The sequence below is a fragment of the Anopheles funestus genome, chromosome 2RL (genome assembly GCF_943734845.2).
Source record: "Anopheles funestus chromosome 2RL, idAnoFuneDA-416_04, whole genome shotgun sequence".
NCBI classification, from domain to species: Eukaryota; Metazoa; Arthropoda; class Insecta; order Diptera; family Culicidae; genus Anopheles; species Anopheles funestus.
Genome location: NC_064598.1, coordinates 92,261,870 through 92,288,120, shown reverse-complemented (window position 1 = coordinate 92,288,120; position 26,251 = coordinate 92,261,870). Strand labels below are relative to the sequence as shown.

General features: G+C 43.4%; 5 protein-coding genes across 9 annotated transcripts; 3 read left to right on the top strand and 2 right to left on the bottom strand.

The window, feature by feature from the left end:
- The first annotated feature begins 224 nt into the window (after nt 1–224).
- Nucleotides 225–1,596, top strand: LOC125766279 (cuticle protein 1). The gene is made up of 3 exons (XM_049432079.1): nt 225–387; nt 613–932; nt 1,005–1,596. The coding sequence occupies exons 1-3, from the start codon at nt 373–375 to the stop codon at nt 1,165–1,167; spliced, it is 498 nt and encodes a 165-aa protein (XP_049288036.1). The 5' UTR covers nt 225–372; the 3' UTR covers nt 1,168–1,596.
- Nucleotides 1,597–2,502: 906 nt separating this feature from the next.
- Nucleotides 2,503–6,486, bottom strand: LOC125766262 (17-beta-hydroxysteroid dehydrogenase 13-like). Its single transcript, XM_049432059.1, has 4 exons — nt 5,803–6,486; nt 3,128–3,384; nt 2,933–3,046; nt 2,503–2,862 (listed from the first exon to the last, which is right to left on the bottom strand). The coding sequence occupies exons 1-4, from the start codon at nt 6,400–6,402 to the stop codon at nt 2,781–2,783; spliced, it is 1,053 nt and encodes a 350-aa protein (XP_049288016.1). The 5' UTR covers nt 6,403–6,486; the 3' UTR covers nt 2,503–2,780.
- A 2,597-nt stretch (nt 6,487–9,083) lies between these two features.
- Nucleotides 9,084–12,238, top strand: LOC125766232 (angiotensin-converting enzyme-like). Its single transcript, XM_049432000.1, has 5 exons — nt 9,084–9,860; nt 10,000–11,391; nt 11,466–11,749; nt 11,818–11,968; nt 12,032–12,238. The coding sequence occupies exons 1-5, from the start codon at nt 9,783–9,785 to the stop codon at nt 12,185–12,187; spliced, it is 2,061 nt and encodes a 686-aa protein (XP_049287957.1). The 5' UTR covers nt 9,084–9,782; the 3' UTR covers nt 12,188–12,238.
- A 126-nt stretch (nt 12,239–12,364) lies between these two features.
- Nucleotides 12,365–16,752, bottom strand: LOC125766248 (endoplasmic reticulum junction formation protein lunapark-B). 5 transcript variants are annotated; one of them, XM_049432037.1, is made up of 6 exons: nt 16,481–16,752; nt 16,008–16,117; nt 14,351–14,580; nt 13,694–14,277; nt 13,376–13,621; nt 12,365–13,300 (listed from the first exon to the last, which is right to left on the bottom strand). In XM_049432037.1, the coding sequence occupies exons 2-6, from the start codon at nt 16,032–16,034 to the stop codon at nt 13,095–13,097; spliced, it is 1,293 nt and encodes a 430-aa protein (XP_049287994.1). In that variant the 5' UTR covers nt 16,035–16,117; nt 16,481–16,752; the 3' UTR covers nt 12,365–13,094. The 5 variants fall into 5 exon arrangements, with proteins under 5 accessions (XP_049287994.1, XP_049287993.1, XP_049287992.1 ...); XM_049432036.1 differs by having other exon boundaries at nt 16,608–16,752; XM_049432035.1 differs by having other exon boundaries at nt 16,543–16,751.
- A 196-nt stretch (nt 16,753–16,948) lies between these two features.
- Nucleotides 16,949–20,299, top strand: LOC125766227 (GATOR complex protein MIOS). Its single transcript, XM_049431988.1, has 5 exons — nt 16,949–17,283; nt 17,357–17,539; nt 17,606–17,746; nt 17,813–17,932; nt 18,000–20,299. Exons 1-5 carry the CDS (start codon nt 17,157–17,159, stop codon nt 19,997–19,999), a joined length of 2,571 nt encoding a protein of 856 aa, XP_049287945.1. The 5' UTR covers nt 16,949–17,156; the 3' UTR covers nt 20,000–20,299.
- The last annotated feature ends 5,952 nt before the right edge of the window (nt 20,300–26,251 follow it).

Sequence of the window (26,251 nt, the reverse complement as noted above, 5' to 3'; positions counted from 1 at the left end):
CCTTCCCTTTAATTGCACGGTTTGGTTGGCTGGCAAGGGCCAGTTCGGTGAATAGCTAAAGGAGGGTAGGGGATCAGTCAAGAGGCATGGCGGGGGTGTACACCCCCAGAAGTGAGTGGGGATGGTTAGAACGCGTTTCGGCCCGAGGATCGACACGAGACCGAGGTTCGCACGAACCGATCGCTGGGTGTGGTGTTTTTACTATAAAAGACTGGTATTGTCCTTTCGGTGTTCAGTATTCGGTACTCGGTTTGGAAGTTTTGTGTTAAGCGAACAACAGCCCGTGTTTCGGTAACATAAAAGTCCAACGTTGCTGTGTGCATCAGAAGATTTCACGCTAGATCAAACATCAGCCCAAACTGCCCTTACAAAATGTTCTCCAAAGTGGTAAGCAAGTCGGCGAAGGAAGAGGAAGTCCCACTTGGGATTGGGACTGGGACTGTGTTTCTTGTACATGTATGTGTGTGTGTTCTTGGCAAGGAAATGGCGGAAGTGGGATAGTGCAAGGATCATCAAACAGTGCCAGTGGTTGTGCGGTGGATGAGCGAAAAGTGAACTGCTTCCGTGTTTGCTAATGTTTGCTTCCTTGTGTTGTGTGCTTTCGCTTTGTAGATCGCTGTTTTGGCCTTTGCCGCCGTGGTTGCCGCTAAGCCCCAACATCAGCAAGCCGCCCAGTATCCGGCCGGAGTCGATCCGTCCCGCTGCCCGTCGTATCCGAACTGCGACAACGCGGCCCTGCACAGCCCCAACCCCTACAACAACCATGCCGCCAACCACTGGAACCCGAACTGGAACGCTCAGCCAAGCTGGAACCCGGCCCCAGCTCCGGCTCCGGCCTCCTACTACCATGGTGCTCCTCACTCGTACCAGGCTCTGACCGGTCCCAGCCACAACTACCTCGGAGCTCCCGCCCCAACGGCCGGAGGAGACCGGTAGGTTTAGGGGTTACTTGGGCAAACATTGGAGCAGAGGTTCTGATGATTTTTGCTTGATTTTTCCCACAGTTACCCTGCCGGAGTCAACCCACAATCGTGCCCGAACTATCCGTACTGTGATAACACCGTCCAGGCTGGCGTTCCCCAGGCTGCTCCTCTGCCAGGATACACCAGCCGCCAGTACCCGGCCGGAGTGTCCCCACACACCTGCCCGAACTTCCCATACTGCTAAGATCCTCGCCATCTGTTTCCTTCTCTCACCTCTCTGATCTACAACCAGTTCCAGTTCTGTAAAACAAACAACAAAAAACACTCTTCTTCCGTATCTCTACCATTACATTCCACAAACTTTCATCCTGTCCCTACATCTTCCCAACGTTTGCCATGGTTGTGCAAATAACCAGTACTGGTTTGTTTTCGTTAGTGTTTTGTGCATGAAATACTGCCGCATTAGTAGAGATGTTATGTGTTCCTTAAAGCGATTGGTTAACAGCATGAACGATAAGAGCGCAACAAATTCTAAAGATCGGAGAACTTGTAAAAAAAGCCATGTAAGAAGAAAAAAAATAGCTACAGCAATATCTTCATCGACTATGTTATCTCAGCGTGCGATCGCACACATCGCAAATGAAATTGAAATGCAATTGATTTAAGAATCAAACTGTGCTGTGCGTGTGTTTTTCGCTGGTTTATTTGAATGTACGCTTCATCCGAAACATCCGAAATTTATGATTTTTTATTTTTAATATTTACATGATATCTGAGATGATGTAAGATCTATTATGAATGCAGCTATAAAATCGCGCAGTAGGGTAAAGATTAACATATATTAAGAGAGGCTGTTACAAATTAATATTCATGAATATTCTCATGCGCATCATGTGTCAACTTTCTCTCTTCTCCATGTCTACATATTTGGTTGAATCCAATCAACCGTGTAACGGTTTTTATGTACTAATTTCATGTAAATCTTTAAAACTAGACTTTTTTATGTTAACTACTTATAGCAGTTAACGGAAACAAACAGATGATTTTCATGCTTTACGTGGTAGTTCAATGAATTCATTTTAATCCGTATTTGGGGATGAAATCATCCATGGCGATAAAGTATATAAAATTAAATTTACTATCACTAAATTTATTACGAAAGAGTACTTAGAAGCTCGTAGAAGAGTACAGTATACATTACCAATAGTCAGTCTCATGATTTTGTGAAATATCGGTTTCATTTTTACACGGCTCAAATTATGATCTTGATCAGGGGTGTCAAATGTACGGAACGCTGTGTTATAGCGAGGGAAGTGTATTAAACCATTATGCATACCAAGATGAGATAGAAAAGGGGACATTGGTCTGTAAGACGTCCTGCAAACTGTTCGCCATGCACTCCATATGCTGACAATCAAGTTTTACCCATACGCGTTTCCAGACGACGACAGACTGACCGAGCTTTAGAACGCTGATATTGATCACTGACCAAAGATTGCGCTTCCCTAGAATTTCAAAGATATTTATGGAACAATATGGGTCACCTTTGATTAGTCAATTAAGAATGTTGTTACAGACGTACTTTGTTTGACACAATCCCCAATTGTTTGTTTTATTAGCTATATCAGTTATAATCTATCATTCCATAGTCTTTAACGTAGTTTTGCACTTACTTGGTATGCAAGTATCCACAGAATCGATACACAAACCAGTAACTTAGCAAATTAAGGATGAAGTTATTAGCAATACTAGTCAGGTATGAACCTCAATGTCATTCTTCTCAATGAGTATCGGTACTTTGTGCAGTAACACCGTCGTTTCATTGCATCTTAAACGTTTGTGGTTGTACAATCCACTCTACGTGTGTAGATTATTGTTTAGCTCATATTCGCGGATTAAATAATCCCGAACGAGCTGTTGAACTGGCACTGGGAAGAATCTAGAATGAGAAAAATCACAATTAATCAGTCACATTTTGACGTAATTGAATAGTGGCTGTCGGCACTTACAACATGAACCGAGTAAAAACGCCAAATAGCCTCGGTACTGTTACCACGATGTCTTGCCGCAAAATTCCTATAACAATTTCACGAGCTGCTTGATCTACCGTCAGTGGTGCAAACCTGAAATTGAGAAGAGAAGGGTGAACATAATTGCAACATTGTACTGAGCGTTCGTTCTTCATCTTGCACCCATTACCGTACCGTGGTTTCTGCAGGAACTCAATCACATCCTTACGCGTCGTCACATAATATGGATTGACGCAGGTGGTTCGCACGCTTTTGGAAATACCCTGGATACGCAGCTGCTCTGTGAGCGAAGCCATGAAACCGGACACAGCGAATTTCGTTGCCGAATATACGACACCCCACGGGAAGGCGTACATGCCGGACATTGATGATATTCCGACGATGTGACCGCGTTTGCGTTGAATCATCCCGTCCAAAAACACTTTCGTCATCTGTATGAGGGAAAAAATCATAATATTTATCATTAGTTCAACCAACATCATATACCAAAAATAAATTAAATTGATTTAAAATGTTTGTCACGTAAACCATCAGCTTCGAATTTCGACACATTTGTCAAACTGTCATTTGCATAGATTGCAAAATATAGCTAAGTTCGTTATGCCATTTTATCATGAAGCATTTTGCACAACTCACTTCGTAGCTAGTGGATTTCTGGATGGATCTAACGAAATTGCGAACATGAATAACTCGCAAAATATGATTGATTATCTTATATTGTACTTTGACGGTTTGGGGATACGAATGATACCTATTAGTTTTTTAGCACAGCTTTGAAACTCGTGGAAACATTTTATTTGTCCCTCAACTGACTAAGCATTTAAGATTATTAGATGAACGAGCAAAGAACGATGACTTCTTTTCACAATAAATTTGGCCTTATAACACGGTTGAAAAGATTGAAGGTCGTGCATCGAATCTCGTCTAAAAAGGCCTCTAAAAGCCAGCAAGAATTGACTATTTGGCTTTGGTCTAACTTCAAATTTTGTTAATCGTTAGCTAGTAACAGCCGCAGAAGGTCGCTATGGCAATTAGAGCGATCTTCGCATCGTTCACTTGAACGACGAAAAAAATGCTTTTAATATTGTAACGTAACGATCAGTTACGATATTGATATCGGGAGAGCAATACTCCCTGTCAAAGTAGTGAGGAACGATTCTACTTCCACTTCACAAGTGATTGACGGATTTTCAACTCATCCTATTTTAAAAAAATACTTATTAGCAAAAATGACAAAACAAAACGAAAAACCAAAATCCACCCGCTCTAATGGCTTATGCCAGAAAATTAACGAAGCCGAAAATGAAAACATGTTTTTGGGTTCCGCTTTCAGTACGAACAAAGCTAAACAAAAAAAAACTTTGTCTCGATTCCATAAAATTGCTCACAATTACCTTTGACGTTATTTTGGCCACATTTTTTGTGCAAATACACACAGCGAAACAAACATATACTCTTGAAAATTTGAGAATAGTGCGAAGATACGTGATGAGTTATTTTAAGCTGTAGCGTCTTCAAAGGCAAAACATATCTGTAACGGCCGTGAGTGTTATTCGACGTTCTACTTAAGTGCACACTTCCCTCTTCCAGCATAAGCGTAAAGCATAACGCTTGGAAAATAAATAAATTACCAATTCGTTTACATATTCCTCTGCATCTACTATTCGCTTCATTGACTTCCTGACTGCAAAGAGTGTGTTGGAGAATTTCTACCAACCCACTAGCCTTGATAGCGATACGTTCACGACCGCATGATTGGACAACATTCGAATATGGAGTTTTTTTTTCGCTCGATCACTTGACCGCTAAACCGCGCTACCCTTCGCAAAAGCTTGGCTAATTTCAGTCCCCAGAAGAAAAGGGCACAACGGACGCTCATTTCAATCAAACAACGTGAATGGGCGAAAATGGATGCTTGCGGTGTCCACCACACGACAGCTTCGTTACACACGCAAATGTCCACCTTTATTTCCTTCTATTTCGTGTCGTAAGATTACACAATCACCGTTCGAACATTAAATATTGAAATCATCCAAAACTACCATTTCTTGATCGAAACATAACGATTTTGTCAAACGCAACTCTCACTATCGTAGGGTGTTTGGTATACGGAAATGATACGAAAGAGCATGATCGTGTGTCACCGGATAAGATTATGTGTGGGCTAACTGAAACATGTTGATCGAAGTTTTATTTCCTCAATAAAATCCAGTCCCGACCCGGCTTCGAATCAACTAAATTCCAGAGAATCAACGGAAGAAAGTGGATCTGGTTTGTTTTACGATCACTAACTAGTTTGACTATTATTTTGTGATTTGCGATCCACGTCATAATAGCTTCAAATCCACCACTAAATGGCCGCCAATTTGATTCGAGCCAAGGTAAGTAAAATGGAAATCAATTCAAAAACGACGTCCATCACAGCTGATCGGACACTTAAGCGTATGCAGTTCCTCGTTTGTTTTTTTTCGTTTCTTTTACGGGATTCACGGTTAACAAACATACATACACGCAACACATGGCCAATATGCTAAATATATGGTCATTTAATTTCAACGCTCTTTGCACGTGTACACAGACACACGACACACCTTCAGCCGTTTGGTGTATCTCTAACGGTCAATGTAACGCCGAGCCACACACAGCTTCCGCTCAGCGTGACGAAGATGGACGGACGCGAGTTTCGAGGGTTATACACACTCACGTACTACACAAGCGTGCTCGTATCTAGTTTGAAGATGAGTTGCACCGAACACCGGTAGTGTTCGGCGCAACTACTCCACAGCAGTAGGATGCGGCAGCATGAACGGGAGCAACGCGTTGACCTTGGAACAGGCGGATGAGCTTACCCATACGTGCGATTTCATGTTCACATCCATCACAGTGTTCGCGCGCTCGACGTCCGAATCGTTCGCGAAGGCAAACATGATCAGCCCGGCATTGTTGATAAGAATGTCCACCGGACCGGCACCATCACGCTCGATGCTGTCGGCCAGCTGGCGGCACTGGTCGTACCGGGACACATCGACCCGGTACGCACGCGCCGGCACACCGTACTGCTGCTTGAGCTCGTCGGCCGTTCGTTCCGCTGCGTTCAAATCGATGTCCACCAGCACTAGATGGCAACCACGTGCGGCAAACAGTTGGGCCATCGCGCGTCCCAACCCATTGCCACCGCCCGTTATGAGCACAACCTGGCCCCGCACATCTTTCTGTCGTCGCGGTACAAACATGGAATAGATTTCACGGCAAACTATTGGCACACCGAGCAGGACCACTTTCACCAGGTCGACCACAATCGAGAGTACCGTCAGCAATGGTTCGAGTGCAATTGCGAAGCGTACATGAGACGGACCGGTGATCCCGCGATCCAGCGATCCGTCGATCTCGAGACGGTTTGGATCAGCGGGTGAAGGATCGCTTTGTTCACCGTTGATCGACGACTGCATGTTGCGCGCGACGCGTTTGCTACGGGTTCCAGGGAAAGACTGGCTGACGTCGCTGCTACGGTCGAACAGCGCAACCCGTCCGATGTGCGTTAACGGATTTCAGGTTGCCCTGTCCGCGTCAAGAGGCTGTCCGCAGCGGCACCGATCATCGCGGAGGGGAGAATCGTCTCTTGTCTGATCGATGCACTATGAGCCAGTGTAGTGAACGGGCACTGGAAACGGTCTGCTACACATTATTTGCTTATCAGGGCGTTAAGGGCTTAAAAATGCAAGTTTTAAATTTTGCACAATAATTTATTGCTAAACTGTACACTCGATCGTGTGCGTAATATTTATGGGAAGAAATTAATTTCTGCTACGCGTAGCAACAAATCCCATAGTGCGTTAGGGCAGACTCATCATCTCCAAATCACTTCCTTTTGTGTGTGACCACCACGCGGCTTTTCACCTTGTTTCATCTTTTTCCCCCATGGGCCAAGTGATCCGCGCCGATGACGTACGGGACAGTACGGCAAATTGTGCAAACATTCAGCACGTATGTAGCCGGTTTGGTTTTGTTTCCCATTTTTTTTGTTGCTGCTGCCTTTAGTTCTCTCGCGAGATAATGAGTATCTTGAATTATTGGTTACGGTTCTGGCGCAGGATCGTAGATTAGCAGCAGGTTGGTTCGTTGTCTTGTTGACATGTCATACCCTCGCTTCACCATCGCGCAAGTCTAACTGCTGCCCATACAACGGGCAACGTGGAAAAAGGTATGAAATTAGCACCAATCATTGCCTTTGATAATGAGCTAGCATCTTACATGAGTTTTCAATAGTTTATAGTTCGCGTATCTACGTACTCAGACGTACGTGTAGACTTGATCAACTGGCGGAACGGATTAAGCATGTGTTTGTTTAGTTTTCGTTGTGTACAAAATGGGATAAAAAAAAATACGAATCAATGATACAAAAAAAATCAATGTACTAAATATGATTTTCAGCGAGCAAAAATCAATATTGATATAATTCGAAAATACAAAATAAGATTCGGCTGGCTAGCATTGGGTCAGCATTATGGGACGTTACCACTTGAACCGCTTCCACTTAACTCTGTGACGTACATTCGCACCACACTTCATCCGTGTCTCTACATCCGTTACAGATTTGGGCAAGTGGGTAGTGTCACTATTTGTTAAGCATTTTGTCTGATTTTTTGTTTGTTTGCTGTTGAAGTTGAAGTTCACAGTCACCGGGGTTGATCAGTCGGGGAATTCTCGTTCGATCATCAACCTAAAATTATGTGCTATAGGTTGCGTTTTTTTACTGTAGTTGTCTCCATGTCTGTTCTCGTTCCCCGTCCCCGTAATCGCTTGTTTACCTAGACAACGCATTATTGGGCGTCAAAAATAAACATAAGTAATTGACCAAATATTTTCCCTACCCCCGGTGGATGTGTAATTGTTTTTTTTTTTATTAGCTCTATTTTTGCTCCGTTGCAAACACTGCACGAATTGCAAATAAACTTTCCCGCTAAGCTAAAAAAAATAGTAAAACAATTAAATCATAACATCGATTATGCTATAAAGTACGCTATCTGAGAAAGTTTTTATTGCATAAAGCGAAACGCAATTTATAGGTGCAATGCGTTGTTATTAATTTCCTAACTCTCTTAAAAGTATTGGAGTCCAAAGCAATTTCATTTTTTCTCTAGACATGTGCTTCAATATTGCGTAAACGATCGTACTTAATATCATCCCTTTTCTTCTGCTACCTGGGGCCGTCATCAACGCCACGAAGGCATGACGAATTGAATGTTAAGAAAGAAAATATTTTTTCCTCAACCTTGAAACAATAAGTGATATTAGAAGTACAGTTCCGCAGACACAGTTCAAAAGGACTCATTTACTTACTCATTTACTCATCACCACTACCACTACTACTAGCACTAGTAACGTCTCAAACGTGTGAATAATACAGTATGTGGCATGGTTTCCCTTTAGGGCAACACGTTGCGTTACCTTTAGGTCACAAAAGCGTAAAGCGTAATCCACCACCATTTTCTAATGGCTGACGCGGTGAAGCGTTCCGAATGACACAAAAATGATAACTTATGAGGTCAATAGCGTAAGATGTCACTAGCAGATAGCTGACAAGGTGGAATGTAATGCAATGTAATGCCCGACCCCACCTAATTGATCCATTGTTCGCGTACAGATTATCGGGGCGGAAGAAACATGGCTATGCGGATATGTGCAGGAAGTCCGATTAGTCTCCCTCTTTAGGTGTAAGTGCGCTTTACTGCTGCAATGTCATATCGCAGTACAATGTCTGTTTTTATTAAAATTATTTCAGCTTTATTGTTCTTCCCTAATGTGTGTGGCGAAGAATAACGCGAAATATTACCGGGATTAATTTGCACCGGGAAACAATCGTATAACTAATGGTAGAACGTCTGAAAGTTCTCTTCAAACTGTTATTCAAAATGTTCACAGGAACACAGGAAATATGTGTCACAAACATTGTGCGTTTGAGAGACTTGAGTATCTCGGTTGTTTAAGTGGAAAATGTGTGCCGTATGCAAATTTTTTTAAACACTTTAAAGTTCTACACTAAGCAAAACGGTTGGTGGTACCGTTTTAGAAGTCAGAATGACGCTTTCTGGTGTGGAACCACGCGAAAAGCTCATTCCATTCTAATGCAATAGTTCAGGTGGTTAGAGACACAGTTATAGAGCGAAAGAAAGTACAAATCAAATAGCGATTCTTGTCTAAACGCCTATTTTTCATCTCTTTTTGTTCATAAGACAAATACAATTTTGAATGTTAGTGAAAAACGTTGCAACTCCCAAACGGATGTAGAAATGACTAATGTTTTATAAGATAGAAAAAAGCTATTTTTTGGGGGTAAAGAAAAACAGTTCCATCGCAGCTCGTACGCATCAGCTGGCTTTTCTCTGTGGCCGATCATTTCTTCGCAGCGTACGGTACCGTCACGGTGAGTAACTTTCGAAACAATCATCTACGTTGTAATCAAATGTGCCTCATCGTAAGAAGTTTTGCCCTTACATCCAATCCAGGAAGTGGCCTCGGTCGGTGGTTTGCGGGGGTAATCACTAGAGAATCACTTCTACTAGTTAAAGCTTATGACTTACCGCTTGACGACGTAATTCTGTGGCCACCAGTAGTGCGACGGATTTGGTCGATCGTGGTAGCGTGCACACTGGTGTCTGCAATTCGCTCGAGACGGTTTAGGTTCGGAAGTCATCCCATCTTCGGGAGTGTAGTGCAGCTTAAATAAATAAAGAAAACACAAAATCATTTGGTGCATTTTTGGGGTGTGGATTCCTACGGGGCAGAGCGAATAGTCAGTGATGCGTGTTTGTGGAGTTCCGTAAGAATTATGGTGCGTGTGTTGTTCTGCTGGACTCTCCTGGGAGTGCTCGTCAGTGGTCAGATCAGTGATCTTCGTTATACAGAGGTAAAAAATGTGTGTTTTTATATGTGTTTTCTTCGCGGTGCTGTGTTGCGCTCTGTTATAAAAATAGCCAACAGGTCTGCATCTGCAACCTGCTTTGGAACGAGTTTTTAGCCTTAAATTTACCATTTTTTGCTTGCAGACAAGCAATGATAATGTGGCGGAAGCGATCCAGTTTTTGCGCGAGTTTGATCGCGAAGCGGCCGAAATGTGTAATCGGGTAGCAAATGCAGAATGGCGTTACTCTACCAATGGGACAGAATATAATAAGCGCCGTATGCGCGAACAGCAAAACCTAGCATCGAAGCTCGAATGTATCAGTTGGCGCAGGGCAGTGTCTTTCGATTCGTCACGCATCATCGATACCAGCATACGGCGACAGCTTGGTAGGATCGTACAGCAGGGCCGATGTGGTTTGGGCGATGGAAAATATGCTGAACTGCAGCATGTACTGATGCTGCTCAAGGACAACTACAACGGTGCGCAAGTGTGTCCCTTTCGACGTGTTGGAACAGAAATTCGCGATTTGGGGACCTTCTCTTCTGCCGGTGGTAGCTATCCGAGTTCGAACTACGTGTCCACCTACACGGGATATTGCGATCTGAAGATCAACCCAGATTTGACGCGCATCATGGAGACGAGTCGATTGGAACCCGAGCTTCATTACTATTGGGTAGCGTGGCGAGAAAAGACAGGACCTCCGGTGAAAAATACCTTCATGCGCTACCTGAATCTGGCGAACCAGGCAGCCGAACAGCACGGTTTCCACGATGCAGGCGAACAGATGCGTTCCGTGTACGAGGATGGCAACTTTTTCTTCACCGTCAACGATCTTTGGAGTGAATTGCAACCACTTTACAAGCAGCTTTTCACGTTCGTACGAAGAGGACTAATTCGTCAGTATGGAGAACACGTGATCCGACGTGATGGTCCACTGCCGGCCCATCTGCTCGGCAATATGTGGGCACAAAATTGGCGCCACATTATCGACATCATCAAACCGGGTCCACTCGAAACGCCCGACGTTTCCGGTGAGATGGTCCGGCAAGGTTACACGCCGATGAAAATATTTCAAACCGCCGAAGAATTCTTCACCTCGATTGGGCTATCCCCAATGGCACCGGAATTCTGGCGTAACTCCGTGCTACAGAAGCCAACCGACGGTACCGGCCAGCAGTGCAGTGCGTCTGCTTGGGACTTTTGCAATAAGGTGGATTTTCGCATCAAACAGTGCACGCAAGTGACATTGGACGATTTCATCGGTACGCATCACGAGATGACGCACATCCAGTACTACATGCAGTACGCGAGTCAACCATTCCTGTATCGGGAAGGTCCGAATCCTGCATTTCACGAAGCTCTGGCCAATGCGATAACATTGAGTGTCGGTGGTCCAGCTCATTTACAGAAGATCGGATTACTAAACAGCCCGGTTACAGTGTCGAATGGAAACACAATGGTTAACATTGAATATCTGCTAAATTTGGCACTGGACAAACTTCCCTTCATGGCATTCAGTTTGGCGCTAGAAAAGGTGGGAAAGAAGCATCTAATCCTAGTTTGGTGGAGATATTTACAAGAAAGCGGGTTTGTTTTATTTTCTTCCAGTGGCGTTGGTACGTCTTCGAGAAGGGTCCAGTCGGGATGAATGCACGCTGGTGGGAGTTACGGTTACGCTACCAGGGAGTGATACCTCCAACCGGACGTGGATTCGAACATTTTGATGCTGGGGCCAAGTATCACGTGATATCGGATCAGGATTACATCAAATATTTCGTCGCAACAGTGCTTCAGTTCCAGATCTATTCCGAACTGTGTCAGGCGGCGCAACATTACGGTCCTCTACATACGTGCGATATCTATCGGTCGCGCGAAGCTGGTCGAATTTTAAGGTGAGTTATCAATACACCGTGACCATTTTATCATTCACACACTGTTTCTTTTGGACCGTTACGTGCAGTGATGTCATGCAGCAGGGAGCTTCTCTATCTTCCGCACAACTGATCAAGTTGCTAACACGTGGCAAATCATCCCGCCTGTCCGTTGAACCACTGTTGGAGTTTTTCCGACCACTGGAAGCATGGCTTGAGGCGCAAAATCGTGACGAACAGGTAAGACACAGGTAGGACTACCGATGTTCTACGCTAATAACGTACTACCGTTCTTGATTGTAGATCATTGGCTGGAGCTCGACGATGGAAGATGTTGCACTGTTTCAGCCGTTGCTGGGAAGGAACGGACAGGCTGCAAAAGCTATAAACTTCAAATTAATGATCGTGTTAAGTGTTACGGTGTGGGGATTTGTTTTACATACTAGTACGATAACGTAAAAAGCGTTGCACTATTATGATTCATTGTAGAATAAATTGTAAATAATTTTACGCAGGCGCATTGTACTTTTCTTCCGAGATTTTCGAAGCAAATCACGCTCTATTTAAGAGTCCTTACAGTCAAGCAAGTGATAGTGAATTTCACCCATTTCAATAGGGCTGCATTAATCGAACATGTTTTAGACAAAATTTAATGTTTGTTTTTTATTGCAAGGCCTTACTATAAGTACTATAATTACAACAAGAGCGTACAAGATCAACAAACGAGTCTTTTTCCTATTACTTTTGCTAGCATTTTTAACTATAGATCCCACACGTGCGCTAACACATTGTACGCTTGTACAGAAAAAAAGGAAACAGAAGAAAATGCTTTAAATATTGATTAATGTCACATTACTACGCTACTTTCACTCCACGTTCGAGTTAGGCACGTTCTATAGCGTTGGCAAAGAGTTTCACTTAAATTGTTAAAGAACACTACTTTCACTCTTGAATGATCACCGTGCGTGTGTGTGTTTTGTTTTTTTTTGCCAGCAGCGATTTTCACAAATATTCTCCAAAAGATTTGTCTTTCCCATGTATTATTTGACTAGTGAAACTATTCCGTGCTCGGTGCTCAGTACTCCTAAATGCAAGATATTTACACGGCGCTCAAACCGTTCGATGAAAAGCTTTTGCAGAAAAGGTGTGAAATCTAATGAGTACAATCATTCGAGATCGCTCGCGTTTGCGGACTGCACGCGCATACAATCAATTGTCAACTGGTCAACGAGGTGTTGTGGTGCGTTAGTAGCAATAGGCCGTAAAATGAAGAATAGTCGGATAAAATTTTCAGAGGAGCATAACATTTAGATCGGTATAAGGAAACAACCAACAAACCAACAAGTTTGATTAGAGTAAAACAAGTTCAGTCCACTTTTTTCGAGCCCACGGTTTCCGGTCTACTTGGCACTTCGGTACTGTCGGGGTTATCGGCTGTTGGTTCGACATCATCGTTTTGGGCGGATCCTTCATCGTCGCCGGTACTAGCGACAACATCGGATGCGTTTTCCGTTTCACTTCGCGCCACATTTCGCACATCCTCTTCCTTAACCTCCTGCTGTTCTGGTTCAACTGTAGAAATTATGATAAAAAAGAACATTATTTACAAACATGTTTGTATACTAACGCCCATCAAACTTTACTCACATGGTTCTTCCTCTCCTACGCCGGGGCTACGAGGTTCGCCTGATTGAGACGATCCGGAGGAGAGTTCTTCCCCGTCTTCCGCTTCCGAGCCAGAGCTTGTGTCAGGCTTTTGCGAAAGCCGGTCAAGCTGTTGCTGCTCGTAAGGAAGGCGGGGAGCAACGGGGCGCTGCTTTTTCGCCGGATTCAATGCATTACAAAAAGCACACCGGAAAGCAGTGTACTCGTATTCTTCCTTCAGAACCATACCTGTAAAGAGCAGTAGTTTAAAACGTTACTCTTCGAACGAATTGGTATGAAATCGATCGTTTGATCGTGTACCGTTGTGCATGCAGCATTCGGAGCAAATCATGGCAAACCGATTGGTCGGTCCATCACCCACTAAGTAATCGACCATCTTTTCCAGAACTCCCTTTTCGTTTTGGTTGATAATGGGGAACGGAGTTCTTCGGTAGACGGCGTTATTTCGCGCACCGTACATCGGACTTTGCTGCAGATGGGGTGGCGGTCTCACCATCAAACTGGGAGCTGTTTGAGGTGTGTGAATTGGACCGCTTGGTCGCATTTGCGGTGTCATCGGTGTAGCAGAGCGTACTGTCATCGACGGAGGAGACACCTGTCTTTGTGGCAGGTTTGGAGACTGCATACGCGGCACCGGTTGGCCAACGGGCATCGGTTTTGGAGCGCGCAAAGGCGTTAATGAAGCGTTGAATGCTTGCGTTTGGATTCGGTGTGATTTTTCACCGAATTTGTCCAATATTTCTACAGCCACCTTGTACGTTTCCTTTTCCATCACATTTTCCAGGATCTTCTTTTTGTCCGCCCGAAGATCCTTCAGCTTGTTCGCATTTAATCGTAACTTTCGTTCGTAATGCCATGCTAGAACCCGTTTAAGGATGAAAATGCTACAAAACAAAACGCAAAGGATTAGAGTATAGTGTCATCGATCTTATCGGTGTAAGGGAGAACCATACTTACAGTATAGGACAAATGAGTAAGGGCACGGAATGGACGATCCGTTCACTCCACGTTGGCGGGAAGAAGACGAAATAAAAAATCAACGATGCCACCACGTACAGCACGATCGATGTAACTAAAAATCGACCCACGAAACGTTTCCGCCGCTCCTGGGTGCTGATTGTGTATGCTTCGAGACTTTTGATTTTTTCCTCCAATTCTTCCAATTTCTGGAAAGTGCTTTTCTCTTTCTGTAAAAGCACCATAAAGATAGGCAAAAAAAAGGTAAAAGTTATTTTTCTATTCATACAAACACACACGCATTGTGGTGGCTTAAACACTGCACATGCTTCGCTGAACATGAATGGGTAGACGGGCTGGACAATCATTAGTGCACCCATCGGGACGGGCGTAAAATATTGCAGTTCCAATCTTGCCGCGGTTTACTTCCTTTTTTTCCATTTTGTTTCATCCACTTTGGCGCTCGGTTAGCGTCGCGTGAACGCTTCGACGTATTGAATATTTATAACGATCCAAAACGTTTAAACCCACTCGGGTTTACGTTCTCTAAAATGATGATTTATTCGTTTTTCTGTACACTTTTGCTTTCGGAGGTTGTTTTGTGTACGTAAATCGTGGACTGGAAATAATCGTCGGCAGGTGGTTTTGTTTTCCTAGTGTTGCAAATCAATTAATGCAGCGTCGAAAAGTCCAATTCCCTTTACCCATTGTGCTACGGTGTTGCTTTATCATCGGAATTTGATTAGCTAAGTAAAGTGACCTTTGCCATTACATTTTACGTAACGTTCCCTTACCGTTAAATGGTAAATCAAACTACACTCCGAAACATGGTCACCGATCGTTGTAAACAACTAGTAAATAAAAGTGAAACTCTAATTGGCATCAATAAACAAACGCTTGATAAACGCCTACAACCACCACACAGACGGCAGATGGATCTTTCCTGTTCTTGCCATCAATTACAGGGTTTATCAGCCCATACAACAAGCTTTAGAATGACATAAACAACACAGAATTCTTTATAAACAACCTTTTCAGACTTTAAAACACATTACATCGTTTTAGCTACACTGTTTCAATAGATAAAACAACTTGAACATTTGTTTTGAAACATGTCAGATTTGCCAAGGTTTCTATACCTATACGATGCACATAAATATATGATGCAAAATAAACAGAGTCGTACAAGTTTATTTCTTTTATCTCCCGATAAATAATTAATCGAAAAAAATCGAAAAGTAATTTGGTTATTGCCCGCACAATTCTTCGGTTCACAGTTCAAACTTCGATGTGCATCATATAGGTATAGAAACCTTGGCAAATCTGACATGTTTCAAAACAAATGTTCAAGTTGTTTTATCTATTGAAACAGTGTAGCTAAAACGATGTAATGTGTTTTAAAGTCTGAAAAGGTTGTTCATAAAGAATTCTGTGTTGTTTATGTCATTCTAAAGCTTGTTGTATGGCCTGATAAACCCTGTATTTCCGAAAGTATTATAATCGCTATATCAGATTAACTACGGCGTGCGATCGCTTCTTATCGCAAGCCCTTTTCACTGATACCGCCCAAAAGCGTGCGTCATTACTTTCCCGAAAAGTAACTGAAACATTTGCAGTTTTCTAGCGCTATCAAAGGTCATTAGTAAGAAGTACTTACCCGAAATCTGGATATAATGACCCCCATCGTATAATTGCTAGGGAAAGTGGAGCCGGAATGAACGATGCTTGACCGCTTGGCTGATGCAAATTCGCTCCGTTTGCCGTACTCTGTAAGGATGGAAAGATTCCAAAACTCAAGTTAAACTAAGTTCACAAGGAAAACAGTTACATTCATAGATCGTCGTGAAATGCCTTCAAGCGCATCGGCGGTAATGCTAAATTTAAAATCCATGAAATGTTCAAGCGGTTTTACCGATTCTTTCTTTTCCTACCAAGCTACTAGAAACTCTGCCAAAAATAGATTGAATGTTCACCACTTGTACATCACGCTTGGACTCTTGCTCTTTGTGCAACAGATAGGCGCCACAAGGATGAGGATGAAAACAGAAAACACTGCCGGTGCTCGGCACCGTACGCAAATGATCTCAATTAAAAGTCCTTCATCACCAACGCGTCACTGAACTTTCTTACATCAATGACAAACCGCTTCGGAAGGCAATGCAGCTCGTCTTCCAATTTTACCGTAAAGCTACCTTATTCACTGCTACATTCACTCCCTCTATCAATGGTACAACTTTACGTTAACGTGGAGTATTACCGATTCAACAGTGTAGTTTACGCGTTTTAACGTGGCTCAAACTATTTTCGCTCGTCGAAGATGTTTTGATTTTTTTCAAGAAGACGCAAAGTCAGTTATGCTCAAGCAAACTTCATTGCGAGCTTTAGTTTCAAGATAATTCCGCGTCCGTTTGATGAATGCAAACAAAAAGGGAAAATTATTCAAAAATGTTGTGTTTAGTACAGATATTCGACAAAAATATGAAATGCATTTTTTTTTAATTTTTCAGTAAATCTGATTGAAAGGAAGAAAACTGGAAATTTATTACGATTTCCAATTACGATATTTTCGCTGTCAATAGTCGTGACCGTGTCCTGCTGTTGCGCTGTCAAAAATATTGCGGGCGCGATATGTCGGAGGAAATGAAACATAAACAAACTTACCAAAACAACTCCTGCACTGATAACAATTAAGCTCAAATTTGTGTTCCGCACCAAGTGAAAGTGTAATAAATTTCCAACATTCAGGCATCGCTGTGTAAGTTGCATCGAGATAGGGACGTAAATGCATTAGAAAACAAGTAACAAAATGTCCCAAACGGTCGTGGAGTTGCATTGGTTTCCGAAGTACTCGGATCGATTTTTGACCGCAGCCAGTTCCGAAATCAATTTGTACCAGGTGAAAAACGACCTTATCGATCATGGAGAGAAGTCGAGTAAGTACCATTAATTTTGGCGTAGCGTAAATGCCAATTAAACATTTCTTATCGTTGCACGTTGCTCTTGTAGACATCAACTTGGACATCTCAAAATCAACCACTGCCACATTGATTGCTTTCGAAACGCGTTATCAGTTTGTGCGTACCGTAGCACCATCGTACCATGGTGGAGGCGAAATTAATTTCGCAGCTGGACTGCCGAACGGAAAGGTTGCATTATGTAACTTTGTGACCGAAAACAATGTCGAATTCAGTAGGTACCACTATGCTCATGTTCCAGTGCATTTCTGACACGTTCTAATCTGCTTATCCCTCACAGCACCGAGAATATCAAGAGCTTGCACATGTATCGCTTGGAGCGAGCTGGAACCCAATTTCCTTGCGATGGGTCACGATCGCAACAGGTCCGATAATTGCATCACAATCTGGGACACCGAGCGTGGTGTACCAAACCAATCATGTAAGGCAACAATATTCGCTTTAAAATCAAACTATGTGCTAATCTCATTGACTACTTTGATTACAGCGATCGTAAGCATGATCGGACTGTCAGAAACCGCTCATTCCGTATGTTGGGACAAGACATTCCCTCAGGTTCTGATAGCGGGCATGAGTCACAAGTACATTAAAATGATGGACTTTAGGCGTAAGTATTGCAACAATCGTACATCGAATCGTTTGCTGATGCTCCAATATTTATTTTTCCTCTCTAGAGAACCCAGTAACTACAACGGTGGCGAACACGCGCACAGTAAATGGCGTTTGTGTTGCACCAAATGGTCGTTACTTGGCAAGCTACGTGGAAAACATTATAAACCTTTGGGATCTCCGTTCGCTGGAGAAACCGATCAGCCAAATACAGATGCAGAAAAGTATAAGCCAACTTTCCTGGTGCCCGACACGTTCGTCCGTATTGTCCACGCTTCAGCGTGACTCACCGTTGATAAATTTGATCGATTTACATTGGCCCGGCTCGGAGATGGATGGTGGTGAACCGCATTCGGTGAAACGCTTTGTGTCTCCGTTTCAAACCACGGCCTGTAGCATGCTGATGACGAGCCGGGTACCATCGATGGCGTACCTTTCCTGGCATCCGTACGATCTCGAGCGTATGCTGGCATTGTCGAGCGTTGGCAATATTTGCGATTACCGCATACCGCAGCGGGTGGCCGTATCGTGGGATAACAACAACAATCTGTTCGGTAACAATGGTAACGATCTGCGCCAGTTCGCAACCCCAACCCGTTCGTCAACGCCAACCGATTCGCTCAACCAGTGGAATATCGATAGCAGCGAGGAGGATATTGCGGAAACGATGCAGCACCGGGCACTGAAGAACTATGGCCTAATGGCGGACCTGCAGCGCAATGGCGATCTGGTGGAAAAGAACGACGGTTTACAATTCGTCTGGCGAATGCTCGGCCACATGGTGAAGGAGGACAACAAGCAGGGTCTGAAGGAAATTCTCGGCGTAAACAATGCCCTGGACGGTCCACCAATGTCACAGTCGGAACCGGTCAACACGAAATGGGTTGATTTCAGTATGTGCAGCGGGTTGGTGGTTTATCGTAGCGAGCAGCGCGATGTCGCTCAGCTGCTTTGTGGATGGACGTTTGAGCGTGAGAAAGAATCCTCCTTCACTACCTTTCTGGACGAACTGTGCACCAAGCGTGAGTATACTAGGGCGGCCCTGTTAGCGTGCTTTCACTTTCGTGTACGCTTAGCGATCGATATTTTGGGCCGTGGAGCCGACCAGGCATCGGATCCCAGTTCACTGTTGCGTGTGGCTGCCATCGCACTGTCCGGGTTTTCCGCCGAGCGTTCCGAGCTGTGGCGGAAGCAGTGCGGCGCAGCACGTACACAGATCGATGATCCATACCTGCGCTGCATGTTTTCCTTTTTGGCGTACGAAAAAGATGGCTTCGAAACGGTCACGAACGAAACGCAAATTTCGCTCAGCGATCGTATGGCATTCGCCTGTAACTTTCTGTCCGATGTGAAGCTTGCCGAATACACCAAGGGTATGGTGGCGAACTGTATCGAGACGGGCGATTTGAACGGTTTGCTACTGACCGGTGCATCGAACGATGGGATCAGTCTGCTTCAGAGCCATCTCGATCGGACGGAAGACGTCCAAACGGTAGCGCTGATTGCGGCCCGCTTTCTTACCTCGGAGCTGCTGGCAAACTATCGCGTACAGTACTGGATTGCAACGTACCGGGACATGCTGGACGTGTGGGGCTTGTGGGAGCAACGGTCCCAGCTGGACATAACGCTTGGCAGCATTCGGTCACCACCGCGCAGCTCCAGGTCCGTGTTTTTGCTGTGCAACTTTTGTGGCAAGAATGTATCGATCGCCCTGCAGGAGGACGCTCGGTTGCGGGGAAACGCTACCACCATGCACAAACTGTCCTCCTGTCCGCATTGCCGCAAACCGTTGCCCCGGTGTGCTTTGTGTTTGCTGCACATGGGCACAACGATGGGTGCCATATCGCAGAGCCAAGCGATACACGGTCAGATCGGGTGGCAATCGAAACCATTCTCGAAATGGTTCAGCTGGTGTCAAACATGCCGGCACGGTGGCCATACCGAGCATCTGACGGAGTGGTTCAACCAGAACACCGAATGTCCGGTGACGTCCTGCAATTGCAAATGCTTCGCCAAAGATTTGCCGATGCCACAGTTTCCCCGTGATAAGGATAGCGTTTCCTGACACCAGTTGTCCACGTTGTTTTAGGGAGGGCCAAAATCGCGCTCCTCCACCGTTGGTGTTCCCATTGAAGCATGTCAGTGGTAAGGGTTGAACGCATCCTTGTTCCTTGCGAGAAGTGGATTCGGTGTTCGTTTTTTGTTTGTGTTCGTTGAATGTATTTTTATTTGTCGTACTTCCTCTCAAAGAGGATCGTTTAATATTGTTTTATTTGCAAAAAGGGGGTTATATTTTACAGTGTGAACCGGGGTAAATGAGGCCAAAGAAATGGCTAATAAAATCTTTTACGTGCAACAAGCAAAACTCATGATTAACTGTTAGTTAAAGCTTATAACATGTTTTGTATGTTGAAGCAAATAGAAAGAAACGCTTAAAGTATTTTATTATATTTTTTTATAATTGTTAGAAAACAACAGCAAACAACGATAAAGTAAAAGCTCTTTACGCTGAGAAGGGGAAGAAAAATTTTTAGCCCCACCGCAGTACAGCAGCAAGCACCGCCTACTTTGTGTAAGTGTACGCAAAGCACAGCACCAGTAGTGGTGTTAGTGTAATGCCCTTATTGTGCGTACCTAGTTGGGGAAGGGCCGATTCATAAAACATTAAAAAAAGACTACATTACTCGACGTGCTAGCCGTGTGCGGGTACACGGTAGGAAAGTATGGTTTATAATAATGGCAAATACATCGCAAGTTAAATCGTTCCGGAACCGGTTAATCATGGGGGGTTTGAGTTTACAAACGAAAACAGGGCAAAAAGAAGAAGCCCGGGCGGGGGCACAGGACACAACCGTGTGGGGTAAAAACCGGATAGCAGCGGCTCAGCCAAAGGCAAAATCGCAATGACACGCCTGGTGCTGATGGTCGAGATTGGAAGTAATTAATTTAAATTTATCATTCATTAGTGGTTGGTATGTAATGGAAATTGCGATACGTTATTAAATTTTCTCGAATTCAACCCTTTTTTTCCCCTCTTGTGACAAATGTGTACCTATTTTTTATTTCCATCTCGAGAGTGGAAGCTTTTTTGCTGTAGTTTTGTACGCAACGTTTACTAAGCTATCGCTCGGAGTGAATGACATTGCCATTTTCATACAGCTGAACGATAAATGTCACATGGTCGAGGGCAAAGTTACGCTAAAAGGAACCAATGAAGGCAAAAAAAAAGCAAATCCCCAAGCAAAGGTTCCCAAGCAAAAGCGGGATTCAATTTAGTCGTTCTCTCATGGACCCTTTAGCACTGTGGCCTTGTGCTACAGCACAGGACGGTTTTTTGATGCAAATGGCGATGTTATGAAGGTTCGCTTGACCATTAACGTAATTACGCCGACATTTGCTTGGACAGCCGTGCAACGGGGGTTGACGGTGTGCTGAAGCTGATTTCTTGCGGGCCCGAAAGGGTTTCGTGCGTTTTATGTAATTCCACGAAGAAATTAAAGAAATAGTGCACAACAGCGACCAGCGATCGGCAAAGAGCAAACGAGGCTGTTTGGCGGAAAGAAAACGAATGAACGAATGGATAAAAAACAACACACACAACATCGTAATAGCGTTGTTTATCTTTATGCCGTTTTAAAGTATGGAAAAATTAAATTAATGCTTATCGTTTGTTTCTTCGCTTGCGTTAATGGTAACCGAAGGGACCCCAACACCGGACCGGCGCAACAGCCAAGTGCAAATAAAATGGCGTCAGAAAGTGCCATAACTGAAACGGTGTGTCTTGGCACCGGCGAATTAAACCAGCCCGGGACACGCTCAACTCGACCGCTGTCGAGGATCGTAAAACCGATATCTAGAATGGATGCGTGGCGCTGGGTTTTTGATTAGGTTGCGCACCGGAAAACCTTACCCTGCCGCGAGGGTGAATTTTTACGCGTTCGGAGAAATTTACTTCCATTGTTGTTTAGTACGTACCATTTCAACGGTGGTGGTGGTGCACACAAGTAATTGTAATTTTTGATGAAGTTTTCAAGAAAGGAATCCAGATAGAACTGTTTATGGAATGATGGATCGTAAGACAATTGATTGACGAGTGGTGGTGGAATTATAAATGCATAAAACATCAACCTTTCTGGGTAAGAAATGGATACAAGAATTGTTGAGAGGAATTTTATAAAGATTTCTTGTTTTTTTTTCAAGTTTAGCTAGAACTCACCATGTATTATTCTGTTTGGCAATGTCCAGGAACTTAAATACTCTGTGAAACCAGAATTGCGAACTTAAATGCTCAATTACTAGAAGTTCGTAAGGAACTTCGTTACAAAGTTACAGACCGAAAATCAAAGCAGAGTCTACAAGGTAAATTATCTTGAAACCAAATTTTTAAAAAAGGTTCGTTTAGTTGTAAAGTACTTAAAATATTTAAATTTTACACAATTTTTAATACTGTCTTATAATATTTTAACATTTCTATGATGGAATTTGTCTAAGTAGAGGTGGATCTAGAATTTCTCCACCTTTGTCATGCTTTTGCAAGTTGAAGTCGATTATGTATAAAGCTTTCTTAACTGACTTGCCTACCAGATATCTCAAATTTAATTTGCACTGTATCCTAAGAGGACCCCATTACCTTACTTATACTCTAAAACTCTTAAACATTTAAACTTAAATAAATTAAAAGGAAATATATTTAAAACTTAGCTTATACCAAACTTGATACTTTTTCCTATTAACAGACTTAAAATTAGCAAGAGTAAAACGATTTTTACATCTGTTAGTACGTAAAAATATATTGTAGCCATGTGCTTCCCCATTTTTAATTATTCGTGCTTAAAATCACAAATTTTAAATGAAGGAACTTTTAAAAAAATTCCCACTCTTGCCAACCTAATTTCTCCCCTGCACGGTAAATACGGAACGGTAAAATGATCTTCATTACCATTAGCTTTATCACGGGCGGCGCTTAAAATTATATTATTTAGAATTATTTAAATTGCTGAAAATTATAGTCCCACACTGCCTGTCCCCAAAACATTCGCATTCCGTCTCACGAACTCGCGAGCAAGAGTAGACGGCGTATTATAAGCGTTTATTATCAATTATGTTTCACGATTACGAACACTACGACAGGTTATCGTCGGTGCGGTCACACGGTGCTTGGCGGGTCGAATGTTCCGAACCGGGCACGGTGCGATTGCCGTTCGATTGCCGCGGTTCGGTGGAAGCGGTTTATTAACGCTAATAATAATTTTATCCGAATGCGAAACACACCGATGACGATCGACGTTGAATGTTGGTCCGTTCACTTTTCAATTAACTCTCGGCTAAGCACGGATGGGTACCTTGACTCCCTGTGTGTGTGTGTGAGTGTGTGGGGTATTTTTTTTTTATTTTTCCTGTCCACAAAGAATTGCATCCGTCCAAGCACACTAGAAGCCGTTGCTGGTGATCCATTTTCATTAGCCATTTGTTCCCCTTTCCCGGCGTACGGATTGGCTTGGCCAGAACCGTACGCAATCCATCTCATCATTGAAGCGACACAAAAAAAGGGCAAAGTGTGAAGAAATAACGACAACACCACGGTCCAGTGTGGAAGTGCATCCGGTGCACTTGCTGAAAATTGAATTCAATTTCGTTAGCCAATTAGACAGTGGATGGTGGTGAACCGTGGTTGGATGCATTCACCAAACATCAACCCGTCCTTTGCTGTTGGCACAACGAACACAATCTCATTTTGTCGTTCGATGGTGACGAAAGCTTCAAACCGCAACGTCAGCACCTTTGAATGGTGGTGCAGTTGCACTTAGAGGTCATAAAATAAACGCTTCAATTTGGATGGGGTTTTTTTTCTTTGCCGGGAAACACACTTGGCGACTGGGCTGTGCGTTGATGAAACGCATCCAACCGTGGCGTGGCAGAAGCTACCATTTTTGCTGTTGTTTGGTTTCATTCTTATAATACACTGTTTGATTACGAGCTCCACCAGGTCTTTACCTGCTTCCAGTCTTTACCGCGGCTGTAGGTGCGAGCCCTTACGTTTACGATTTAACCACCAAATTGACCAAAGATAAGTCAATTTCCGTTTCATCCACCCAGAACCGGAGAAAATTAACTTTCCTAACAATCGAAGGTGTGTGGAGCGTTTTTCTTTTCCAACAAACAAACACACACACATAGAGAGTCGGAAATACATCAACCCTCTTCGGATTTCACCCATCCATTACACGGGGAGGGGAAACAATCGATCCCAGTCGGTACACGTAGTTTACCATAATTGACGATCGTTACTTACTGTAACGCTCATCTGCGCAACGGAAACGATTCTAACCGATGATCGAATTCGGCTCGTGGGTAAAGCTGTCGGGTAAAGCCCTGTTGCTAATGATGGTACAGCATTTTCGGCAGGCTAAAGTGTTAAACAGCAGATTAATTCGTCTGCTGCTCTCCGTAAGCGCGCGCTGTGCTGCTAAATTGAATCGACACCTAAATCAATTTGTTTTCGGCAGTTTATCTGCCCTGTACGCGTCTAAGCGGCAAAGATCAGAGATGAGCTGATACGGTGTACAACACATAGCCGTAGTCACTTTGGAATTGGTGAAGGAAAGAAATAGCGCTGATGGAAAGTTTTCTCCAAGTTTTGTTGATGAAAAGCGATCGTACATTGTTGCGAGCAGAGTAGCATTTGAATTGAACTTAATTCTAATGAGCATTAAATAAGTAAGTTAGTAAAATGCTCTAGTAAAGTGTGTTAGAGGTTATGGAGTACATAAAAGTAACTAGCTAGCTCCATTTCTGTGGTTTTTAAATTGAATTTTTTGATGGCTCAACTGGTTCTTCTGCTCACTATAAAAGCATCAGAAACTACCCATCCGTAAGATCGTAACACTATTGTCCCTCTCAACCTAATGAAGACATTTCCGTACACAATAAACACACAGTCGGCGACTAATTCGGGAGACCTAAAAGAACTGTAGGAACACTAGCCAATTTGTTAAATGTCAATAAGAGCGGTGCATTATCGTGACGAAACGATCTTGAACGAACATTCAGAACATTTGGCTCTAGTGGATCACTCCCAGAATTTTTATTGTGGAACACCTTCATAATGTGCGTATGGTCACATAACACTTCAATGAGTTGATAGCTATAATCAATTATAATCTCCGAGAACTTTGAGGATCTCCGTCTACAATCTCATACATACATACTCATACATACTGTTTAGTAGGAATGGAGCTTTTCTGGTTTCTTACGTAACTCCTTTCTATACTGAAAATTTGTGGCGTGAGATTGTAATACGAAATTACATGATCTTCTGGGGTTCTTATTAGAACATCTTTGTGACACTATAACTGCGATGTTCTTGGCCTGCCTTTCATGGCTTTGTTATACTTTTCTCTTGTATATGCTGATATAATTTTGAAGATCTATTGGACTATTGGAAGGTCACTTCTGGACGGTCTGATGGGGCTATAGGATGGAACAAGATATGGGCCTTTGCGCTGACATGGCCAAGTCAGCTACCATCCTATTGCGGATTACAAAATCTCATCAATGTAGCTAAAAGTCCAGCGAATAAGGAGGTAATGTTATAAGGAAGAAGGAAAATAAGAAAATGTTGAGTTCCTAATGGTGTAGCTGAAGAACTCTACGTCAACATGTGGATCATCCCTGTTCTACATCTTCATTAGAAGGCATCTAAAGCCCCTACGAGAACTCTTATTATGTTTATAATAAACTTCTGCTCGTATGCTCTAGGTCTTGTAACACACTTGGTCTAAATTTTGCCCAATCAATTAAGCATAATTGTAATACAGAAAAAAGAAAATGTAAAGCATCCTGGCCAACAATAGCGCAGAAAAATTGCTACCTTTTTTTTGTTTTTGTTTGTTTGCTCACTAGAAAGTGACCAATCACATGAAGACCAATAGACACAGGCCCGCTTGCCAAAGCCCGCCAACCCTGAGATGAGATTTGACAAAGTAGAATGTGAGAACCGGCACAATTTTCCCACCCAACCCATCGTGCCCACATTTGCTTTGTTACCGCTTCGGCGCTAGTAATAGTTTTCCCAAGTTTCATTCCATCAGCACCCGAACGATGCCACCGAAAGGCGAGTGTGTGGCCTGTGGTGTGGTGGGCCGGTCCGGCTGGGTAATTGCTTCGATTAAATGAGGTGGAAGCATGTAATTGCTGGGTACGGAAGGCGGCATCTGGGCAGCTTTGCGCGATGAAACCGATGCCGGTATTGATGTCGATGCCACATAAGGGCCGTATGTTCTAATATCGGAAATTGATATTTTAATCATATGTCCAT

Bases quoted from the DNA above. Each gene is read 5' to 3' on its own strand.
- LOC125766279 (XM_049432079.1), top strand. The intron at 933-1,004 runs GTAGGTTTAGGG...TTTTTCCCACAG, and splicing joins CCAACGGCCGGAGGAGACCG to TTACCCTGCCGGAGTCAACC.
- LOC125766262 (XM_049432059.1), bottom strand. From the start codon at position 6,402: ATGCAGTCGTCGATCAACGGTGAACAAAGCGATCCTTCACCCGCTGAT. The intron at 3,385-5,802 runs GTAAGCTCATCC...TCCCTCATACAG, and splicing joins ACATGAAATCGCACGTATGG to ATGACGAAAGTGTTTTTGGA. The intron at 2,863-2,932 runs GTAAGTGCCGAC...TTCTCATTCTAG, and splicing joins GTTTTTACTCGGTTCATGTT to ATTCTTCCCAGTGCCAGTTC.
- LOC125766232 (XM_049432000.1), top strand. From the start codon at position 9,783: ATGGTGCGTGTGTTGTTCTGCTGGACTCTCCTGGGAGTGCTCGTCAGT. The intron at 9,861-9,999 runs GTAAAAAATGTG...TTTTGCTTGCAG, and splicing joins GTGATCTTCGTTATACAGAG to ACAAGCAATGATAATGTGGC. The intron at 11,392-11,465 runs GTGGGAAAGAAG...ATTTTCTTCCAG, and splicing joins TCAGTTTGGCGCTAGAAAAG to TGGCGTTGGTACGTCTTCGA.
- LOC125766248 (XM_049432037.1), bottom strand. From the start codon at position 16,034: ATGGGGGTCATTATATCCAGATTTCGG. The intron at 14,581-16,007 runs GTAAGTACTTCT...GTGCTTTTACAG, and splicing joins TCATTATATCCAGATTTCGG to AAAGAGAAAAGCACTTTCCA. The intron at 14,278-14,350 runs GTAAGTATGGTT...TTTGTTTTGTAG, and splicing joins TTACTCATTTGTCCTATACT to CATTTTCATCCTTAAACGGG.
- LOC125766227 (XM_049431988.1), top strand. From the start codon at position 17,157: ATGTCCCAAACGGTCGTGGAGTTGCATTGGTTTCCGAAGTACTCGGAT. The intron at 17,540-17,605 runs GTAGGTACCACT...TATCCCTCACAG, and splicing joins CGAAAACAATGTCGAATTCA to CACCGAGAATATCAAGAGCT. The intron at 17,747-17,812 runs GTAAGGCAACAA...CTTTGATTACAG, and splicing joins TGGTGTACCAAACCAATCAT to CGATCGTAAGCATGATCGGA.